The 24733-nt window shown below is 36.4% G+C and overlaps 1 protein-coding gene across 1 annotated transcript in view; it reads left to right on the top strand.

Moving 5' to 3' along the window:
• FBXL17 (F-box and leucine rich repeat protein 17) overlaps positions 1-24733 on the top strand; it is a 272702-nt gene that overhangs the window by 57172 nt on the left and 190797 nt on the right. The window contains exon 5 of the mRNA XM_054054142.1: positions 22478-22585. Within this exon, the coding sequence (XP_053910117.1) occupies positions 22478-22585 (108 nt within the window). The remainder of the gene's footprint in view (positions 1-22477; positions 22586-24733) is intronic.

The raw sequence follows: 24733 nt of genomic DNA, 5'->3' as shown, positions 1-24733 counted from the left end.
CTTTATATACAACTGTGAAAACATGTTGTTTTATGAAACAGTAATTTTTTTTTTGTGTCATTCGTGTTAAGTTGTACAGAGGTCCTGATAGCTGGAATTTATTTAGTTAAAGTGATAATAAAATTATCTGCTTGTTTTGTATGTGCTTAATTTTATTGATTCCTTGTCACATTTATCTAAGAGAAATAGGATTGCATGACTGGGTAGGTAAACAAGAAAGTAATTCTTGTGACTTTGTTTTATAATATTGGTTATGGCTAATTATGCGTAAGAATAATTTGGCTATTTGTGATATTGCCCTTCAATATGCTATTCTATATTTAAGGTTAGTTTTATTAAATGCTATTTTAAGTTTATTTCCTTTTAGTTGCAGAGATCATGTTAAAGCTGACTGGAAAAACATTTGGTCAATTTTGTTCAGTTTGACATTCAATAAAATTACTTGGCATATTTTTATAGAGAATAGATATTTCGTAATGAAGGAAGTTTAACTGAGGACATTACTTGGAAGTTGTGACTAAAAATATTTCTCAAAGTATCCAATACCTTCAGCCTCTGTGTTTCAGTTTTTTAGCCTTAATGTTTCTGGTGTCTCTTTCATTTTATCTTTTTATTTTAAAGAAGGTGCAGGAAAGTGAACACACAATAATATGCATGAAGAGATTTTATTTGCATTACAGCAAGGAGTTGACTAATAGATTACTTATTTTGAAATAATTTAAAAGAGAGGTGTTTCATTTGACCAAATATATGCTGACTTCATATGTACACTGAAATTATTAAGGGCGTTTGGAGATTGTGTGTTTTCCTAATTAGTTACTAATAATGTGAGAAGTTTATTATCTTTACTGATAACCTTAATACTTTTTCAGTTTAATAAAATACTTAACAGCAGTGTAGCATCAGCTATTCAGGTATTTTGCTATGAGGACATCATAGAATATTTTGGGTTGCAAGAGCTCTTCAGAGATCATCTAGTCCAGCTCACTTGCAATGAGCAGGGGCATCAATTCGATCAGGTTGCTCAGAGTCCCATCCAGTCTGACTTTGAGTGTTTCCAGGGGTGGGGCACCTACACGTCTCTGGGCAACCTGTTCCCATGGTTCACCATCCTTATTGTAAAAAATATCTTCCTTATATCTAGTCTGAATCTACCTTCTTTCACATTAAGACTGTCTCCCAGCATCTGAAGGAAAAGAAGATTATGAGGAACGGTCAGCGTGGGGAAATAATGCTTTACCAATCTGATTCCCTTCTGTGGTGGCATAACTGGATGGGTACATGAGAGGAGAGCAACAGATGTTGTCTACCTCGGCTTTAGCAAGGCTAAACTAGGAAGAGCAGCTGATACACTGCAAGGGTGTTTTCTGTGCTGCATGAAGTAAATATTGAAATTGTGCTAGGAGATACTCAGAGTTAGAGATGTGAACCTGAGATCTAGGCTGTACTAAACTTGAAACAGTTCTGTCAGCAATTGTCCACTCTGGCACTACTACATATCCACTGTCTGCCTTCAGTTGAGAGTGCCGTATATGTTCCTGATCACCTTTCTTTCCAGTGACAGATAGGAGTAAGTTAAAGGTAAGGTCAATAGGAAGTACCTTCAATGTATCAGGAAAGCTATCCTCACTCAAAATAAAAAGCTCAGTATCTGGCAAGCTTGAGTGATGCAAACCATTTTGGGTAGGAGGTCGTTTGAGACCATTCAGTGAGACCTGGACAGGCTAGACAGCTGGGTGGAGAGAAACCTAGTTAGCTCCAACAAAAGCAAGTGTAGGATTCTGCACCTAAGGAGGAATTAACCCCCTATACCAATATAGGCTAGGGGTTGACCTGCTGAAAAGCAGATCTGTGGAGAAGGACCTGGGAGTGCTGGTGTAAAACAAGCTAACCGTGAGCTAGTAATGTGCATTTATGGCCAAGAACACCACCTGGTATCCTGAGGTACATCAAGAAGAGTGTGGCTAGCAGATTGAGGGAGGTTATCCTCTCTATCTACTGTGCCCTACTGAGCTGCACCTGGAGTACTTTATCCAGTTCTGGGCTCCTCCTCTCAGGAAAGAAAAGGAACTAGTGAAGAGAATCCAGTGGAGGGCCCCTAAGACGATGAGGGGACTGGAGCATCTATCTTACGAGGAAAGGCTGAGACATGGATCTCTTTAATTTGGAGAAGAGAACATAAGAACACCAAGCGGGGATCCTATCAGTGCTTACAAATATCTAAAGGATGGGTGTCAAGAGAATGGGGCGAGACTCTTTTTGGTGGTGCCGAGCAACAGAACAAAGGGCACAAACTGGAACATAGGAAATTCCACTTGAACATGAGGAAAAATTTCTTTGCTGTGACGGTGATGGAGCTGCCCACAAAGGTTGTGGAGTTTCCTTCTCTGGAGATGTTCAAAACCTACCCGGACATCTTCTGTGCAGCCTGATCTAGGTGCTTTAGCAGGGCTGTTGGACTAGGTGATCACCAGGGGTCCCTTCCAACCCCTGCTATTCTGTGATTACTCCTTGTCCTGTTGCAACAGGCCCTGCTAGATAGTCCATGCCCATCTTAGAAGTATTCAGACGCTGTAGATGGAGAGGGAGGAAGCAACACCAACAAACAATTAATATTTGTATTTTTCACAAGTTTGTGTTCAAAATACAAAAGTTTGTACAAAATACTGATATGAGTTTGGGGTACAAAACATTTTGTTTCCTAGAAACAATTTAAGGCTTGAAGAGGCTCTATAGTAGATTTCTTGAATTCAGAAGCTCTTCAAAATTGTGATGCACTGTTCTGTTGCCTAAGAAAATTATGTACTAGTGGACACTTAGGAAGAAAATAACTGTGAACTCTTATGACTGATTTTAAGAACAAGGGGAGAAATGATGCTTCTTTCAGAAGAAGGGCTTGGATGTTATTTCTAATTCCTTCCTGTTGGTTAATGATGAGGTGAAAGTAGTTCGATTCTTCCCTGAGGCTATACCATGTCTTCTGGCGTAAGTTTTGCGAGTAAAAAGAGAGGTCTGTGTTTTTCCACCTTGTATCTGCAGCAGTGAAATGAGAAATGATTGATTTGTTTACAACAGTATGTCTTTCTGAAGTGGAATATTTCTCCAGTGTTTTTGCCAAAGGCAACTATTTTAATATCCATTCAAACCTTAATTACAGACAGAGTATAGTGTTTGTTTTTTTGGGTTTTTTTAGGTCACTTCAAAATTATCACTGATATTGATGAATCCTAGTAATTAGGAAATTGTTATCAGTTTTCTGAACAATCTGGTTACAGTTTTAGCAGGCACAGCACTATATGGTCCTAGTTAGATACTATCAGTGCAGTACTAATTTTTTAACTATTTGTGCCTTTGATCTTCGACTTTTTGACCATACCAGTTATGTGCAAGTATTTCAAAGATGTAAATGTAGAGGGAAGTTAATACGAAGGAACTCAGCTAGGACAAAATGCAGAAAAGATATGTGGCTTGATCTTCAAAAATGTTGAGCAAACCAGCAATGATGTATTTATAGGAAATGTGTTTTCATGATATTGTTTTTGTATAACCAAGTTAGATATAGATTTTTGCTGAACTATTAGGTTTTGTTCTAGCCTGTGTTTTACAGTCTGTGTGCCTGCTGGGATTTCTTTGTAGCACCATTTTAAATAGCATGCATGGAGCCAGCAGGTTTCTCAAATCTGTGATCCTGTTAGAAAGAGTGGGATCATTTGAGGAACTTAGCCTTGGAAAATGAATGCAAAGCAAAACATGCCTCATACTATATGCTGACCTGTCTGAAAATATATGTATTTCTTGGCTAATATTTTATAATGTATGTGTTATTTTTCTATAGGTCAAGGTGCTGTTATGTAATAGCACAAAAGTTTTTCTTAGGCTGAGGTTTCATGTATAGTTTTGTATATAGATTTGCAATGATTTATATAGCTTCATACACTTAGGTATTCAGAAGTGCTAAAGGAGGAGAGATGAAATTTATTGAAAAGTAAGTGAAAAAGCATTATTACCTTAGAAGACCATCTGGTTTTGATACAGGAAGTGTTCATAATTTTGCGCAGCCTCCCCTTCTTGTGTAGCTTAGCTTCTGAAGATACTGCTTTAACTTTTACCCTAATTGAAGTATATGAAATTATAGACTACAGTTGAAAAAAATAATAAGATGCTATAATTTGAACTGAGAGATGTTTAAAGCTGAACAGTGCTTCAGTGATAAAAGCAAAGGAGTAGAGTTAAAGACATTTCCACTCTTTGTGATATCAGACCTGATCTGAAGCGGTTGAATTCTTGTCTGTATAATGGAATAATACTGCACTTCTGTTAAAAAATATGGAGACTGGCTAATGAAAATCAGAGCTAGGTAATACGTTTTAATAATATAAGCCTAGAAATATAACTTTATTATAAAATTGTTCTTATTTTGGAGTTCATAAGTACCTGAATTGAAAAAAATGTAGTTTGCAACTGCCTTAGTTTAAGGACAGCAAAGCATCTTGCTGTCAGAGAGGAAAAATGTTAAACTTAGGTTTAAGTTTTGCAAAGTATAGTAAATCTCCTTCAGTCTTTCCATATTGGTATGTTGCGGTATGTTGCCAAGAGGTATATCTGGTGTCAGTATATCTGAATATCAGCATATCTGGTGTTTTCTTAATGCTGTAGTCATAAAACTGAAGGTGTTTACTTTAAATAAAGAAAAGAAAGAAAAGTTTCTCATGTGTTTCCAGAGAATAAACCCATTACTTGAAGTTACTAGTTTAAAAGAAGAAGACTTAACAAAGGTTCTTCATTTATTTAATGACTTTAGTATGCTGTGCTTGCTAATGCCGTCCACCATATTGTAACAACATGTACAAATTGCTGTTTCTTGCGCTCATTCTTCTAGATTTTACCTGTTCTCCAGGTTTTTTTTGGAATACCAAGGCATGATTATCTGAATGAAAAAGGCATTTTGTAAGGTTTCAAAGAAAGGAAAAATAAAAACATAAAGGTTATAAAGTTAAAATGTATTTTTGTGGTGGTGAACTGTGAATAGAAGCAGCAGTGCCATATTCTGTATAAAGTAACCTGAAATAAAACATTTGAGAAATAAAACATTTTGTTCAGTTTTTCTGGGCCTGATTTTATTTAGTTTTATTCAGTCTCTTTAATACTAAAAGACAACCATCTCTAAAGAAATCTTATTTAACAAAAGTGTTATATTTTATTTTATGGATAAGATAATGCTATGTACTTATGCTCCTATACAAAAAAGATGCACACAGAGAGGGGAATGTGTTTATAAACATCAGATTATTTTAGCTGAAAATTAAGATCATTATTTTTGTGTGTTTCTGAAGAGATAGATGTATGTGTAAGAAGTTCAGATATATTTTTGTAACATGCTTCTTTTAGAGTTAATCCAAATGAGAGAGGATGATTGATGATCTTCTTGGTTCAAAAACTTCAAATAAAGTTCTTCAGCTTGCCATATGCGTAGATTTTGTGATGCAAGAATTTATAGGATAGAAGATGAAAAGATACCTAATGCTACTAAAAAACTTGGGAACACATATTTGATCATGGTGCTGGCTTACCTTAGTTTGACCATCCATAATTGGTGTTATGTGGGGCAAGAAGAGGACCTGAAATCCCCTTAGTATTCCTAATTGTGTGAAGGTGTTTTGTTGCTACTGTCATGGAGAATGTAAGCCCTGAAAACAGAGTAATGGATTTTGATGGAAGGGATTCTTACTGTTTGTGGGAATTTAAGGAGGATCAGGACCAGAGCTGCTGAAAGAGCAAAGACCACCTAGGCCATGAGTCTGTCCCTCTCTGGTTTAGGTGGTCTAGTCTAGAAAGCCCCAACTAAATAGAAAACCCTCTCTCACAGGTTTACTTTGCTTTATCTTCCTATGAAATGTCCATTCCGAATGAAAAAAGTTACTTGCTGTTTCCTGTCAAAACACGAAAATACTATGATTATTTTTTTTCTCTTTGCAATTGTTTATTTAGTACCTACTGTGACATTACTCACAATCCTTTAAAATATTTTTTCTGTGCTATTTCTAACTCACTAGGAGGTAGGAAAATGCTATTCTCATTCTAAGCAGAGATGATTATACAGAGAGAGTGACAGTTTCCTTGTCGTTCACAGGAAGTATGTGTCAGGGCATGGGTTTGAACCTCAAGTTCCTGGAGTCCAAGTCAATGAGAAGCAGTAATTTGAAAGTAGTCACTGTTAAGCAGTCTGCATCTAGTTAACACCTTCAGATACATCCTGTAATGTCTTTATCTTGCTCCTGCTTAGTCATGTCCCAACCAGTTTACGGGATTCTCTTCTAGGGTGTTTTGTTGTTCATTTATTATCATAGTGGGTGTTTGTGCTGATGTCTTGGTAGCAGGGGGCTGTTGGAGGCTGCTTGCTTTTTGGCTCACTTTTTAGTGAACAAGTTGATCTGCAAAGAAACTTCACTTTTCCTGGCAATTCTTCAGACTTTCCCCTTCTGAATGATTGAGGAGAGCTCTATTTAGAGCGTTTGGACCTGTGACGTTCATGAGCCTGGCTGTGAGTGAGAAGCTTCCTGAACTTACCTGGAAGAAGAATATTTACTGTGCTTTGTACAGAGATACAGTTACTTTCTAAGTATCCTATCAGAATTATACTGTCTGTATGAACTGATTAACTGGTTAGCTGTAGGAATTAAGATGTGCTGGTTTTAGAAATTGAAGGTAATACAGACATTTTTAGCCTCCCTAGAGCCCAAATGAGTAAATTCTCCAAATCTTTTGTGTTATCTTTCAAAGCTTTTCTGGTTATCATTGCATCATGTGGTGCACCTGAACTCAGTGGCAGGAGAAAAACAGGTCAGGCACATTCGAGAAGCTCAGCAGGACAGACTGTGATAAGTTGCATCTAGAATATATGTGTTGGTTACAATTTCTTTATTATTTTTTTCACTATCTATCTCTTTTGTCCATTGGGACAACCATTCATCACCAGCACCTGGTACTATTCAGAATCTGTAGGATTCTCTGTCATTGCGTGGTGCTGGATATGTGCAAACTCAATTTGGATATTATTTTCCTGTTACTTTGAAATTACGTTCTCTACTAATGCTTTGTTATAGCACCTTATAATCAGAAAGATTAAAAATACTTGTTAGAATGCAGTATTTTATTCTTGCACACTCTTGATCCATGAACACTTTCTATCTATCGTGAGATCACTGTTGAAAGACTGAGGGAAAAAATTAAGAAACTGCACTTACAAAAGTCAACATTATAATTGCAGGCAATTTAGTTTGAGGTAACTGGAGCAGTGACGAATGCAATCAATCATATCAGCAAGTATCTTTACACATTTTATTAGTCTCTGACAAATGTTATACAGATCATCGAGGTCATTTCATAGGGAAGCTAGGATATTGTTTTTGTATTACAGTAACGAGTGCTGTGAATAAACTGCATATCTAGTTCCCTTGAGTTCTTGCAGTGCAGTGAAGCAATAACAAAGGAAACAAAAACAGCTTCAAAATGAGGCAGTCACTTTCTCTTATTTGCATAGCGTACATTTTCAGGCTAACAGTTCTAATATTGGGGGAAAACAACTGTTTGGGTGACAGTCACTGTCAGGTATTAAGTCTTGTTTTTCCAGTCTCTGTAAATAAAACACATTCTGTGGGCCTTGACTTAAGTGTATTTGTACAGAGCACTTATTGAATGTATTTGTCACAAAGAGAATTACCAGCAGAATTGCAGTGCATAGAAACAGATTTGTATCCTTTAGATAAGATGTCATGAAATTAAGACCTGCAATTGAAAACACAAAAGGTAGGGACACCTTCCACTAGATCAGGTCGCCCAAAGCCTCAGCCAGCCTTGAACACCTCCAAGGATGGGACATCCACAACTTCTCTGGGATGAAGAAGCTTCTTTACTACTTCTTTACCTGTTTCACTGTCTAACCACCTTCACAGTAAAGAATTTCTTCCTCATATCTGTGTCTTCCCTCTTTCAGCTTAAAACTGTTACACTTCATCCTATCACAACACTCCCTGATAAAGAGCCCCCACAGCTTTCCCGTAGACCCTCTTTAAATATCGGAAGGCTTGTGGTCTCCTTGGACCCCTCTCTCCTCTAGGCTGAAGAATACCAACTCTCTCAGCCTGTCCTTATGTGGGTGATGCTCCAGCCCTTAGACCATCTTTGTGGCCACTCCTCCAGTCTCGCTTTAACAGATCCATGTCCTTCCTGTGCTGTGGACTCCAAAACTGAATGCAGTACTCCAGGTGAAGTCTCATGAGAATGGAGTAGAGGGAGAGAATCCCCTTCCTTGATCTGCTGGTCACTGTTCTTTTGGTGCAGCCAAGGATACATTGGATTTCTGGGCTGCAAGTGTACGTTTCCAGCTGATGTTCAGCTTCCCGTCCATCAGCACGTTGAAGTCCTTCTCTTCAGACTACTCTTAAACCATTCTCTGTCCAGCCTCTGTTTGTACTTCGGATTGCCCTGTCTGCAGGTGCAGGACCTTTCCCTTGGCCATGTTGATCTTCATGAGGTTTGCACAGGCCCACCTCTCAAGCCTGTCAAGTTCTTTTCCTGTCTTTCAGTTCTTATATTGATTTCCAGTTTCCTCAGTTTAGTAACTTACTTTTTGATATTCCCTTAGTGAAGGTCATTACTCATATAAATTGTTGTTGCTTTTTATTCATCCAAGAGAACTCTCCTGAACAGCTCTAAAAAATACTGATGCTAAGGTGGCAGTAGCCTATTCTAGGTAAATGCATCAGTTAGATTTTTCATTTACCTCTGCATCTTTTTTCTTCCTTTAAAATTTATTCTTGTAATTGTTTGAAAAATTTATACTAAGGAAGTCAGTAGAAGATTAATTGAATTATTGCATTTGTAGAGCCAGACTCTGCAAGTCTCATTTCAAGGTAATGAGACTGAAACAGCTAAGGGTCCAACTATCTAAGGATAAAGAACGAGGTAGGAGATGATTGTTAAGATTATCCAGCTGGTCATTATGGTTTTTTTTCTGAAAAAAGAGGTTGCCGAGCAGAGACTGTAGAGACCTAAGCCCTCATTTATATTCTGCTGGTTCTGCAGATGCATCAGAATTGGAGAGTGAGTTGGGGATGAAGAAAGACAAGAAAAAAACATGAATTTCTAACACCTTTCCAGATGTTACTTTGGGAATAGAAATAATTGTTCTTCTCTTCATGCTTACTGGTCAGGAGGGCTTCATTCTTTCTTGCTTCTCTGTCCACCACCCCACTCTCCACTCCCCAAAAATTTAAAAAAAAACCAAACCAAACCAAAAATGCTGATGCAGTACAACTGGAAGTCATTAGAGAGTGTACTTAGGCACAACTGATGATTATTTGAGAGCTGACCTAATTGATTGCTTTATCACAAGCTGGAGAAGTTGAAGAAGTATTTATTATGCAAAGTATTGGGTATTGTACAGTTGTCACAGAATTGCAGCTGATTTGTGAAGGAATTCTTCAAAAGTTTTAGGATGCTGGCAATAGTTTGTGTATCAGTAAGGTAATGGTTCATCTTCCCTTATTGATTTATAGAGCTTGTTAAACAGCTCTGACATAAAAAATTACTTTCCTGCTTGTAATTGTCATATTTATCTATAGGGGAGGGGTGGGGTAAAGGTGAAGGGTGTTATATTAGCAAGGTTTGGAACAGTCAGGAAAAAAAAAAGTGTTATTTCTTTCAAAAAAATCTGGTGCACTAACTTGAATATGCTTGATATGTCTTTTCTGTATGTGTCTATTCAGAACTGGGTATATTTGTTTGAATATGTGTTGGGTTTTTTTGGTGGATTTGCATTTTATTCGTTTATTTTATTCCTTGCCTTTTTTAAACCTTTGACTTTCTTAGACCAAAATGAGAATTCATGATAACACTGTGTAGTGGTTATGATTGGGATACAGTTAGTTTTCTTCATAGTAGCTTGTATGAGGCTGTGTTTCTGGGGTGCATAAGAAGCTGAGAGGGGACACAGCCAGGATAGCTGACCCTAGCTGGCCAAAGGAATATTTTATAACCTGTTGCATCATGCTCAGCAATAAAACTGGCGGGCTTGAAAGGAGGTTTACCAGGCTGCTCTTGGCTTGGGGACCAGCTTGGAATCCGTTGGTTGGTCATGAGCCATTGTTCTAGGGTTTTTGATATCACTTGTTTTTCTTGCTATGGGATTTCTTTCCTCTTTATTGTTTTCTTTCTCTTTTTGCTTCCTTCCTCCCTTCCTCCCTTCCTCTGTCTCTCTCTCTCTTTCTCTCTCTCTCTTTCTCTCTCTCTTTCTTTCTCTCTCTTTCTCTCTTTCTCTCTTTCTCTCTTTCTCTCTTTCTCTCTTTCTCTCTTTCTCTCTTTCTCTCTTTCTCTCTTTCTCTCTTTCTCTCTCCCTTTCTCCCTTTCTTTCCTTTCTTTCCTTTCTTTCTTTCTATTATTAAACTGTCTTTATTTAGCCCATGAGTTTTCTCACTTTTACCCTTCTTATTCACTTCCCCACCCGCCTGGGTGATGGATTGAGTAAGTTGCTGTGTGGTGCTTTGCTGCCTGCCAGGCTGAAACCAATACATACTGACTTAGTGATTTAATTAAAAGTTGAAGAACTCTCAATTTTTTTCTTTTTCTTTTTTTTTTTTTCCTCCTGCTTACTTGTTTCTTACTTTTGTTTTCCTTTGATTTGTTTTTGGTTTTTGTCCTCTTTCTTTCTCTGTGGTGGCCTAGGGACTAGCAACAGTTGTGATCTCTATTTGAGCAGCTGTGCATTTTCTTTTTTTTTTTTTTCTCCTCTTAAAACTGAATCGCTGAACTTCAGCACCCTCTTGTGCTGGTCGTGCCATTATCACACAGCGTGCAGACCTTCACACAAGCCTGTCAGCTTGTTGGGTTGTGGATCAATGTGATAACAGGTGCTTCTGTTTCAGCCTCTCAACATAGAGGTCTGGTTTAATCAGGATTGTAGTCTGATTCTGATTCTGTAAACTAGCCTTAATCAGGATTGTAGTCTGATTCTGATCATAACTAATATGGCAGTCCCACTTGCATTTCCTTCAGCAAGATGCTGTTCTTAAGTTTGTGTATGTAGTGATAGATGGAAATAATCGGAGTTTGTCTTTCATATACCTTTAGACAACATGTAAGGATAAAAACCCAAATCTAACTCATGTTCAAATTCACATCCTATCACCCACATGCTTTTACATGTCTCAGCAATAATTTTCTGGGCCTGTTTCAAGTTCTGCCATGATATGATAACAAAAAGAAACATTCTTAAATTCTAGTTTGTGTGCTTCTCTTTAAGCTGTAGATTCCCACTCCCTGACTTTCTGCTGTGTCAGTGAGGGCCCTTATGAGATGATTTGACTTCCTGATTTAGACTTTTTCCTTGGAAATGTGAAATTGTTTCACCCAGAGGACAAAAAGGCAAATGGATATTGTTAATGTGTTTAAGTGCCTTCTTGACTGCATTTTATTTTTGCTTTTTTTTACATATTCTCCGTTCCTTTTGCCATCTGCATCCTGACATGCTCTTCAGACTTAAGTGTGATAGATTAAAATTAGTGAAGTAAATCTTACCAACCAGATAGAATACTGTACATGTGATTTTTCTCAACAAATAACACCAAGGACTTCCTTGCTAGTCTAGCTTTCAGAAAGGAAAATTAAGACTGCTTGAAATACTTTGAGAACAAGTAAAGCAAAACAAAAATTTCCCCTATTTTTGTGTTTTGACAAACTACTTGGTGCAGAGGCCTGTTTAAAAATAAAAATCGAAGAAGGAAGTTTATTATGAAAAATCTGGGTAGATTACCTGTTACCGGCTCTAAAAATCTTTGATGCCTTTTGGAGGTAATTGTTTTTTCTTGTTATTGCAATTACGACGAGGTAAAAATTCTAGTTTTTCTGGTATAGTTTGGATTTTTGTTTGGGTTTTTTAATGCAAACATTAAAAAAACAGCTCAGTTACTATTTTAATATTTTCCTTTTTTTGTTGTAAGGATATAATAGTATAGTATTTGTAGCTGATCAAAGAAAGATCAGAAAGGCACAGGGCATAGAATGTGCAGATCTTCTGCTTGAGAGTTTTGTTTTCTGGGGTAGAGGTGATTGCTAAAATCTATGAATTAGAATTCTACTGAAGTGTATGCAAACGTGTGTGTGTGTATATATATCTACTCTACAATACCAATTTTTATTTTAACATTTCTGAACTAAACTGCTTTATTCGTGTCTGAGTCCTTGTGTATATGCATATTAAAGCTCTGTTTCCGCTGTTTTAATTTTTTTATTGCTGCTACATTTGGAGGTTGGTCCTACCAGTTACTGCTGATGTCAAACTGTGATTGTAATGAAGTAGTCAATCACAGTAGTGAGTGCTGAAGATTACCATTTTAATGACTGATTTGCCTGCAGCTTTTCATTTTAGGCCAGTATCATTCATATAATAACTCTCACAGGATGTAGCATATTTTCTTCTTACCATAAAATTTTTTGGAGAGCTCTGTACCAATTGGTAAGTGTAGGGACGAGACCGTAAAGCTGCTGTTAAGAGTATCATGGTGTCTGGGCTGTTACACTAGTGTCTTTGCTGAGCAGACCATATGTCACTGATTGTAGTGCTGAGTAGATCAGAAAGCATGGAAACAAACATATTTCATACAAATGCAAAATGAGGGATTGTATTAAATCATATACACTTTGTATTAATCTTTTCATCATGTCTGATGCGTTTCAAGATTTTAACTACTTCATGATTTAAAGCTGATTTTGCTTCAAACTGATAGACTATCCATCTGTTGGTGTACTACTAGATCAGACTGCTGTAACAGTGATTTATTTTAAATTAAATTACTTGTAATGCATGCAGTTCACCAAGGAAAATGTTACAAAGTAAAAATAGCTTCATATTGCTTCTAATTGTCAAGTGTTTCCTTCTAATGGTAGTTCTGTTATGGGAGTATAAATAATCTTCAAATAAATCAAACAAAATCCATTTCAATTTATATGCAACGTGTCTCACTGATGGTAGGCTCATGCTACATTTCCTGAGTTCATCTGAACTTGTGATTATGAATACAGGGGCTCTGAATTAATATCTACTCCAGTTAGGATTTGGTTTCTGGCTTTACCTGAGTTTTGTAGGCCAAATTGGCATGGAATAGTCTAGACTTTTCAGGAATTAAACTTGAAGACTTCTTGTACTCAGATTGAGCAGGATGGATAAGCCTTACTACTGAATACCGAATACCTTATCTGTTAGCCTGTAATAAAGATATAATACCATGTCCATTTTCCTATATTACAAGAAACACTTTCCCTGCATCTACAGGTCATCTTTTTTGTTTCTTTTTAGAAGGACTTCTCATAGGGAGAATGTAATTACATTTTAATAATTTTCAATATCAGAAAGATATCTACAATTTCTCTGTATTCCTCCAAGGCTATGTGCCCTTGCTGCCACCCTCTGTAGGCTTCCTGTCTGAGTTTATGTTTTGTCCAGGAGTTCATTGTTCATCCATGCAGGCCTCCTGGTCTTTTTACCTGATTTACTCTTTGTTGAGCTGCATTTTATATTTCATTTTATTTCTTCATTTGTTTCCTGTGAGACATGGGAGACCTTTCAGCAGTTAAAGACCCTGTACTTCATGTTGAAGAGCATAATTTGCAGCATGAGTCTTTTTCCTTCTCCCTCTTCATGCATGTATTTATCCTATCATTTGTAACATATGGTGACCATATGCTTCAGATGGAACCCACATAATCAGAATTGTACTGTTCCCTGGGTGAATTCTATTTTTTTTTTTTTTGCTTGCAAAACTTTTGCTTACACTGGAAAATTTTGGGAAATCTTATCTTTCTTTCTTTGTGAAAGAGAAGGTGGTGATGGATCTCTATATAGTATGTATGGAATGCCATAAAAAGGAAATATCTTGAAGAGAACTTTCAAGAAAGGTTTTGGTATTGTGCCCACTTTCAGTTTCTGATCCAGCAATCTTTAGATGTTTTTGGTGGCAGCCTTACCTATATATTACGGCTGATTATATCACCTTCATGATGTCATACTGTCTTTCAGTTGTGTTTCATGTTTGTCTAATATGAGTACATTTACCTTTAAAAAACAAGGTTAGTTGCATGAAAAAGAGATACAATACTGCGTTTTTTCAGCAGTTTTTGTGTTATTAATTGTACTGTGTGTATGTATTACATTACCTAGTATTACATTTTCAACTGCCACAAGAGTTTCCCTGCTCGTTAAAACTACATCGTATCTCTGGAACTAGAAGAAAATATTTGAATGGAATTGTGTAATTTTCTAGTTGTTCTAAATGTTCTTAGTGTCTAATTTGTTTAAGAAAAAAATGTTCACATTATTTTAAAGGGTTACTTCTTCAGTCATAGTTACTTATTCAAATAAACATGATAACAAAGGACCTATTTTTCCTCTTAAGTTTTCTGGATGATTTTGTGGGCATGAGTAAACCAGACTTTTGCTATCTTTGAGTATGTAGTAGCCTTAGAGATTACAGTGCCTGTGTTACCACTGTCACATGTATTGATGCTGTGTAGGTGTTACCAGCCTGTATTATTGATTGCATTGCATACCAGGAATATGCTTATGTGTTGGCATGATATAGGGATTTTGGGTTTTGATTATATATGTCAATCTTTTTATCAATGTTTTGGCTTGCTTTAGGGTGTTTATCGCTTTGTTTCACTTAGGAAACTTGTTTGTTCATGCTGAGGAATCTGGCAAATATTTATCTCTATAGCATACCACAATGACATAAATATATTTAGAGAGAGGAAGTTTTGGTAGGAGGGTTACAGTACATCTATCCTGCTCTCTTACTGTGCTAATGTACAGCAGCTGTAATATGTGAAAATCTATTAAAACCAACTATTTCTGAGTTGGTGGTGTGTGATAACTGTGTTGCCTAAGTTGATAATTAAGTTTCTTACCTAAAATAAAAATATTGAGTGTTGAGTCATTAGTTTTGCCCATGACAATGAGCTGACAAAGAAGCAAGCTTATGCTACAATCATGAAGGTGATTTTAATGGAAGAATGCTTAGGGATATGATTTACTGGACAGGTGCGGTTGGAATTGATGATCTCAAAGGTCTTTTCCAACCTAATGATTCCATGATTCTGTTAATTTGTCAGAATTTGGCTAATAAAAAGGAAAGAGTTTATTTGGAAATTTAGGAGAACTTCAGAAGGTAACCACAGTAATAAAAATTTTATGGCTTTGATGTTTGAAGGTGACAGTGTTCCTGGAATAAAGCAAAAGGAAGTAGACCTAACACTGTTTACTAGTTTGCAGGCATAATGACCTAAGTAGTTTAAAAGTTGTGTGTGAAAAAAGGCCTCCTGTATTTTTGAACATTAACAGTGCTGTTCTGGGTCCATTTTAGAGGGGAAAGAGTGTGAGCACAAATCAGTTTTTATGTGAAAGTGTACTGTAAAATAATCTTGCAGTCCTTTTAGAAGCCTTGAAGTTGTGGTAAACAGCTAAATATGCCAAAGCACATAATGTAATAGGAATGTGTAAGATCAAATTGTGTAGGTGAAATGAAAATAAAAGTTAATTTCTTTACAGTAATGTTTTAAATGGCAATGAGATCTATTCTGCTATGCTGAATAATTAAGCCTTTGAGTAAATGTGTGTGTTGTTTTTCTACTTGTAATACAGAGGATATATGCTTATATGATGATGAGGGTTTGAAAGGAGAGATAGTGCAAAGTCATCTTCTGTCACAGAAAGGATCAATATTTGATTCATACATTCTTCACACAAAGAGTAAAGATAACAGGCTAGACCAATAAACAATAGACCTAATTTCTAGTCACACGGATACATTTTTCTTCCTTTGTATTCAGAATGTTACTAAATGAAAATGCTTTATATGAATTTCTTAGCATGTGGACACATCAGACTTTTTGCTTCAATATGGTGAATAAAAAAGAACGGTTAGCCTATTGCTTTTAATTTATAGAAATGATTTTGCATTCTTCTGTTTAAAAAAAATGCTGAGCAACTCTTATATTTATGTAACCTTTTTTGAATATACAGGGTTCAGATGTGTGGTTCTCCCTGTATAATTTGTAATGTATGCATATTAGTATATATTTTTTATAATTTTTCTGGAATTTTGATGGTTATCATGTTATGTGTACATGCTTGAGTTTTCTTTTGGAAGCAGCATTTTGCCAGTCCAGAATGAACTCATTTTGTTAATAAATTTTGTCTTTTGCTAGGAGGGTGATATTTTATAAGCTAAATAATTGTTTTTAAAAATTTATTTGCTTTTTGCAACAAACAAATTAGGATGTGCTGATAGCCTTGTTCAATATAAGTATGCTCAAAATCTTAATTGTCGATGGGAATCAGAATTTATTTTGAGAGTTGAAATATGTTTTCTAATTCAGACATTTTAACTAATTTGAAGAGAGTAGTTATCTATAGTTAGTTATTATCTCAAACTTCAAGTTCCAATTGTGTTCTTTTGTTTAGTGTTAATTAATTCAGGGGATAAAGTAGATCAAATAGGAAGAGCTCATCTATTTTGATGGCTGTATCATTAGTAAGGAGAAGAGAATAAGAGTAAGCAGTGATACTCCATGCCATAGAAATGGAAGGAGTACTTTGTACTACCCTTAACAGAACTACTTAGAGTTCTATATCTAAAAATTATGTTAGATGGATTAGAAGGAATTTGTATATGCTTGCACTATTATCAAGATAAACCAGAAACACGTTTTTTTATAGCCAGTTGATCAAGCCTCTTAAAAATGAAGAAACATTAAATCCAAATGCATTCTAAAAGGATATCTGATAAAATTACCGTTCCCTTGAGTATTCAATAGAATATGCTGCAAAACTACTTGGTGTTTTGTTTTATTTTTTTACTTATGGTATTTTAAAGTAGCTGATGTTACCAGTTGATGAGGCCAGCTCATAAATATGGTGTAAATTACTCCTTTCAACACTATAGATTAGTCCACACTTTTGTCTAACTTTCACTCTTGCATTGTGGGCAGCTAGTAATACTAACATCTTACTGTAAGGGTGAAGGATAACAATGTAATCCTCTTCACTCTTTTCTCGCTGTCAAATGTGAGAATGCGGTAGCACAGTATTCCGCAGAGCCTCTCCTAAAGAGTATGTTCTGATGGGGTCTGAGTAACCATGTGGTGCGCAGGGCAGAAAATCCAGGTAAATGTCACCTTCTCATCTCAAAATGAGACAGCCACACAGAGTTCATGCTTCACAGATATAAAGCAGCAATCACCTAAGTACTGCCAGACCCAGTTCTGCATTTTGGGATACTACTTCAGGCAGCTAAGACCTCTTCTGAGTCCCTGCTGTAATTTGTTTCTCATTAATAGCTCATATAAGGCTCACCTTACAATAGAAGCTCTACTTCTGTATTTCATGTTTGCATTTCAGCTTAAATGGTGAAATCAATTTCAAGAAACAGTTTTCTGAAATAAATGAATATTTAAAAGTAGAAAGCTGCTGGTGGTTTCATTTTAGAATAGAGGTAATAATGCAAATTTTAAGCTAAGTGGGAAGAATCTATGTAAACACACACCTGGAGTCAGAAAGTTTTTCTCAAAACTGCTTAATTGCTCTGATATTATTTAGTTTTATTTTTATTTAATAATATTTAGTGTCTTCCCTCCTGATAGAACAGCGGTAGCCTGGCTGCCTTTGTTTATAGTGGTTAGATATTTCTGTAGATGTGCAGTCTCATAGCTGTTTGTTTCTTTTTTTTTTGTATGTATTAAATCATTGTATATGTAATTGAGCTCACCTGTAATTTGGTGAGCTGAGTTAGTCCAGGATAAATGCCTTCATTCTGTGTGATTTGCCCGTATCTTGTGAAATCAATGCGTTTCAGGAGTTTGGGTAAAAAGAAGGAAAACAAAGCTATGCCTGAGGTTAACCTAACTGCACATTATAATCAGTTGTGGCATGCAAGTATTTCAGGGAAAACAGACCAGGAAAAAAATGCACGTTGAGTATGTGATATCAAACACAGTACTGTAGGGCCTGTCCACGTGCTTTATTCAGAGCCAATTTCTGAGTGGGTTGAATGTGGGCCTTACTCTGTAGTATGTAATAATGCACAGGTAAGGCAAGAAAGTTTTAGAACTGGATTAGCAGGTGAGCTTTTTGTAAACCTGTCTCTTTTCAAACATAAAATTGAATTTTAATAAGTCCTCCCTGACACTTCCTTCTTTCTGTGCTGCCCACAAATAAGTATCGTTAAGCTGCTGTCTGACCAAGGCAGGTAGAGTTTAGTGCTGACTTCTGCAGTGGATGCTTACCTGTTATTTATATGGCGGACTGACTCTCTGCTTATGTGAGAGTGTATTTTACCCTGGCAGAATTTCTCCTGCTGCGTATCTTTCTTCTGAGGAGTATTGTACATATTTTGCAAACTTTTATTTAGGTATTTTATGTGGAAAAAACAGCACATTAAGACTGGCTTACAAATGCAGCATGCGTGTTTAAATAAGAGGACATGTTCATTTTGTGCCTGTTACTATTTATATGCCTACCTCTCTTTCAGTAACTTTTGTTTTATTAAATGAGAGGCTTTTTAGTTGAAATGTAAGTGGTTTGTATTGTTGCACCTCAAACTTTAATTTGGGTTATCGTCTTTGCTTCAGAACTGTTCCTTTTTGCTCATTGTATTATTGGATAGAATGTAAAATAAACTAGTTCTTACAGAATCTAATTCAGAAAAGTCAAAATATTGAATTTCTGTAAAACAGTGTGGAAATGAAATTCATATAATAGGCTGCAATATCTAAAAAGAAAATGATTAAACCATGTCTCACTTACCATAGATCATCTTCATAGGAACAAAATCTGTGCCATTAGTTCCAGACCAGTGTATTTCCCATTCACAGTGCTTTAGTGCATAACTTATAGGATGATGAGGATAGATTTGTATTACTTTTTGAAAGCAAGACTAACATCAAGCAAGACAGGATGAATGAAAGTCAATGGAGGTCGAGTAGACAATCCAATTATTAAGGATTCTTGGAAGAACAGTACTGTGATCTATAAAAGAATTGGCTGTGAATTTTGTATCTTTGTTCACAGGGTTCATTTCTGTAGAACTGCAGTATATTTTCTATGGTAATCTGGTTTTAGATTATGCTAGTCTAATCTGTTTGTGCAGTACATCTGTATGCCCTAAAATATTTGTTAGTTTGTAGAAGCCATATTTATAATACACATTTGAAGTACTTGTTCTGTCTCCTGAGTGGTGAAGAGACATTTGAGGGAAATGTAACATGCAGTTACATATTGCATTATGAAGGTACAGTGTCAAGATTACATAATCGTTGCATACATGCAATAGCTAATTTTCCATGCATTTTTTTTCATCAGTCACTGGTCTTTCATTTGTTCTATAGAAATGACCATCTCTTGGGAGCACAAAACACATCCAAGCAATAAAAGAGGTTACTATTTCTGTTACTATATCTAGTTACAGTAGAAATAATGAACTGGCCTGCATGTTTGAGTGTAAATATAAAAGTTCATGTATATAAGCCATCTCTGCTGCGTACAGCAGATGATAAAAAAGAAGAACGTCTAATTAAGCAGAATAATAGTTGTCTTCAGTGTCACAAACTTACTTGAGCTTGAAGTTTAGCTTTGTTGCTTTTATTTCTTTCCTATTTTTTTCTCCCTTACACAAAAAGGTCTAATGACGAATAATACTTCTGCATACAAACCTTGTCTTAGTTTCTTTTTGAGCCATATATAAATAAGTACAGATAGGATTCAGTTATTCTAACTTAAGACTGGATGGTTGTACATGATTAGAATGCTACACGTGTGTTTATAAATGCATTCTAAATTACATGTTCTTACTTATCCACTGCTGCAAAAAGGAGACCAAAAATACCTAATATAAATTTTATTTTTCACCCTTTCATCAGATATTTAGTGCACAGGTATTTTGAAGTTCTTTTTCCATCCACAGTATCTTATATTCCTTTTATGAGAAGACATTAGTGTGAAATTGCAAGTTTGTTTATATAGAAATATATTTTTATATTTTTCTTAGCAACTAATACAATCACAGGAGAGTGTGGTCATGTGTTAAGAGCAGCTAGCCAAACAGAACAGCAAGTGGCCTTCATTACAAGCTCTCTAGGTGGGAATCAAGTTAGTAAAATATCAATAGCTGTAAGTGGCATAGGTTCTGAAAAAGAAGTATTATATTCCTAGGCACTAATAGAGTACAGAATGCTGACTGTGAGATTACAGTGCTAAGCAAGAAATTTTTTATGTTTCCCAATAAAACTTGAAGTCAGCTTCTGCATGTGGTGAAGTTTTGTTGTCAGACAGCAAAGGACAGGATCTGTTATTGAATTGAGTTTAAAGATGGCAAGAGGATCAGTGCACTGCTGTTTTATTTATAAGTCAAGACTTAAGAGCAGGAATTATCATTTGCAGCAGCAAAATGCCTGTATAAAATGATGGTTTTACCACAGAAATTGTGGGAGACTCACACTGGAGCAGTCTGTTCCTGATGGACTGTATGCCATGGAAGGGACCTATGATGGGGCAGTTCATGAGGAACTGCCGTCTGTGGGAAGGACCCTTATTGGAGAAGTTACTGGAGTACTATCTCCTCTGGGAGAGATCCCCTGCTGGAGGAGGTGGAGAAGCATGAGATGTCTTCCCCCATTTCCCAGCCCCTTGTGCCATTCCAAGGGATGAGTTAGTGACATCAGAAGTGAAACTGAGCCTGGGAAGAAAGTGTGTATATGGGGGAGGTATTTTTAAGATTTAGTTTTATTTCTCATTATCTTACTTTTGATTTCATTGGTAACAAAACTAATTTTCCTACGTTGAGTCTGTTTTACCTGCAACAGTATCTGCTGAGTCATCTCCCTATCCTCATCTCAGCCCATGAGTGCTTAGTTGTATTTTCTTTCCCCTGTCCAGTTGAGGAGGTGAAGTGATAACGTGGCTTTGGTGGCCACTGGCATCCTGTTTAGATGGCCCTTTTTTCCTTCTTTTTAGCTTGTTTTTGGTTTCATTTGCTTCTAAATACACAATCCCCAAAGGTGTTTTCCTTTTATTCGACTGATGCACAACAATAAAAAGCTTTGCTTGCTGAGAAATTGTTGCTCGGAGAAAGCTACACTGGACCTAGAACCATATTCAGTAGTGCCAAACCAATACAGCTTGTATGTGCTGGTGTACCTGTAATCTTGTTAGTGTCCCTTATCTCTGGACTATCTTTTCAGAAATTGTTTGCCAGAGACTTCACTAAGGTCACTGTATGCTGCCAGTGTGCCATTAAGTAACATGTTAGTCAGGCAAGTTGAAACTGTGGATAAAACTAATCCACTGTGCAGCAGGAATAATGTTCCTATGTATGTATGTATCCACCTGAGGATGGTGGATATTGTGGACTAGATATTTCAAAGCTTTTTTTGCTTCTGAGCTCTGTAATAACAAGAAGACATTGTTAAACCCAGACTGTCCTTGGCATTCGGGATTTATGATTCTATACATAGTGAGACATTCTGGAGCAGTTTGGCTGGGAAATGCAGTGTTTGTCCCAGAATCAGTACATAGTTTTGCATTACTGTTATTTGTACTGGAAATATACACTTCTTTGGAAAAAAACCCAAACCAAAACAAGAAAAACAAAACAAACTTGTTTAAAGGAAGATATGCAGATGACTTATGTATACCCATTTATCACAGTCTTCACAAAGTTCACAAAATGTTGTCCATTTGAATATTTGGTATACCTACAAAGCACTACATTTACGCAATGGTCTGTTTTCCCTATTTTTAAAATTTTATTAGATAAAATTAATTATAAAGAAAAAGTATTTGTAGAAATAAATAAATCACAATAACCAACTGGGTAACATTTCCATTCAACTGATAACTGCCACAATTGTATATTACCATGAGATACCAGTCTGATGTGGGAAACAGATGTAATATTATCTTTAAGTTAAAATCATCAATTGCGTTGTTTTAGTAAAAATGCTTATAAAAAGTATAAACTTAAGGTATCACACAATACAATGTCAATGATGGGTTTAGCATGAGTCTGCAAGATGGCAATAACATAGATTTGTTAATATTTTCATGTTTGTATGTAGTGTATGAGAATAATGGATAGAATGGTCTCTTGGGTCATTTGCAGATAAACAGGATGACAATAATATTTTTCTTTTCTTCTGTTTTGTCTCCTCCTCCAAGATGATCCCCCTCTACTAAAGGTGATCTTTTTCCTCCCTTATCATGTACATGTATAGATGTGCATGCATACTCATATGTTCTCTCATGAACTTTTGATATAGATAACAGTAGTGATAATAAAAGAATTAACGAGCAATTCACCAATGTCACAGAGAAACAGTTTAAGTGTGTGTTCATATCACCTATTCAACTATTACCTGTATGTCTTTTCTGTAGGTGACGGATCAGTCAGTGAAAGCTTTTGCTGAACATTGTCCTGAGCTGCAGTATGTTGGTTTTATGGGCTGCTCTGTTACATCAAAAGGAGTCATTCACCTCACCAATGTAAGTATCATACTGACTCTTACCTAATCATCAGTGTGTCTGACTGCTGCCAAACCATGGATATCTCCACGATAAGTTTACACATATAATGAATAACACTGTCATGCACAGAAACATGACAAGATAAATGTACATAGCATTATTTGAGCAGACACATTCAGATTCCCCTGTGTAAAAACACTAGCAAGAACATATTGAAAGAATAATACTTTTTCTCAGAAACAATAGTCCTTTTCAGGTTAAAAGTTTTTAAAATGCCTAGTTACACCAGATTCCATTGCAAACAAAACCAAGTTCTATAACTGAAAGTGCAAAATTCTTAGTGCAAGAGATTTAGACAGATGCCTTAGTGTAACAGTATATTCTGTATGCACGTACATTTTATATATATCCATCTTTGTATCTTAATGTAGATAGTGTGAAAGATACGTTTTATTTCCTTTCCCTTCTCTTTTAAGTAAGAGCAGTGGCAGAACTGATTTGAGTGAACCTGCAGAAAATAATGGCAGCGTTCAATACACAACCATCACTTGGATGAGGTGGACAAAGCAGCATATTAATTAAAGTTCATAACTGAAAGTAACTTCAGGGATCATGCAGACATCAGGGAGAAGAGAGGAAAAATGCATCTGGAATACATAACTTAGTATTCATAGCTAAGATCTTTTTTTTAAAAAAAAAGCTCAAATGGGGAAATGGAATTTACTATAACTTGTAAAGATGACTGTAGAAATGGGTATTGAATGTGAAATGTTCTGATAAACATAAAATCAGTAAACAGATCTTGAAGTATCAAGTTGAGAGCATATTTAATGGAAATAGAAGAAACTGCCTGAAGAAAATAAGGTTTTTTTAATTCATCTTTGCCACTCTCTTGTTGTTATACAAAGCCATTGAGAGTATCTGTAAAATATTTTCTTCAGTTGGAGCAGCTCAGTAGCTGAAGATATAGAAAAGCTGAAAACATTTGGGAGCACATGCAAAAAAGGTATAAACCACCAAAACTAATTTACAGCATAGAGTTATAGCAGCTCAAAAGATGTAATTTGGAAAGGACTCTATATTGAAATGATGTTTAAAAGGGGCTGTAAAATGATGTGTAAAAGGTATGGGAGAGAGTAATAATATAATTATTTTCATGTCTTATGAAAACTGTATATGTGTAACTATAGATGATATATACAACATAAAATAGGAGGTATGTTATTTAGTAATCTGACATAAGCAGATTATGTAGTCCGAGGTCTTGTGGGAAGTTGTCACAGAGATCTCTTCCAGGTTCATGCTGTCAAGGTAACAAGATCTTTGGGTTATGAGTGGTAGTGAGACAAGCTTACCATGGTATACTACAACAAGGTCAAGAATTGGGCCTGTGTGAATCTCATGAGGTTCAGTGAGGCCAACTGCAAGGTCCTGGAACTGGGTTGGGGCAAGCCCAAGAACAAGTACGTGCTGGGTAGAGAATAGATTGAGAGCAGCCCTGCAGAGAAGGAATTTTGGGCACTGGTAGATAAAAAAGCTGGACGTGAGCTGACAACGTGCACATGCAGCCGAGAAAGTGAACTGTCTCCCAGGCTACATCAAAAGAAATGTAGACAACAGGCTGGGGGAGATGATTCTCCCCCTCTACTCCACTCTCATGTCACATCACCTGGAGTACAGGAAAAGCACAGGAAAGACATGGACTTGTTGGAACAGCCACAGAAATGATCAGAGGTCTGGAACACCTCTCCCATGAAGAAAGGCTGGGAGAGTTTGGGCTGTTCAGCCCGGAGAAGAGATGGCTCTGGAGAGACTTTATAGCAGCCTTCCAGTACTTAAAGGGGGCCTACAAGAAAGATGACAATAAACTTTCTGGCAGGGCCTGTAGTGATAGGACAAGGGCTAATGGTTTTAAACCGAAAGAGATTGGGTTTGGACTAGAGCAAAGGAAGTTGGGGTTTTTTTTCTGATGAGGGTGGAAAAACACTGGAACAGATTTCCTAGAAAGGTGGTAGATGCAGCGTCCCTGGAAACATTCAAGGCCGAGTTCGATGGGGTTCTGATCAACCTGATCAAGTTGAAGATGTCCCTGCATATTACAGAGGGATTTAGACCAGATGACCTTCGATGGTCCCTTCCAACAGAAAGTATTCTTTGATTTGATGA

Source organism: Cuculus canorus, chromosome Z (genome assembly GCF_017976375.1).
Source record: "Cuculus canorus isolate bCucCan1 chromosome Z, bCucCan1.pri, whole genome shotgun sequence".
In the NCBI taxonomy this organism is placed as follows: Eukaryota; Metazoa; Chordata; class Aves; order Cuculiformes; family Cuculidae; genus Cuculus; species Cuculus canorus.
Note: the sequence above shows the minus strand (reverse complement) of the source record. Positions and strands in the feature narration are given on the sequence as shown.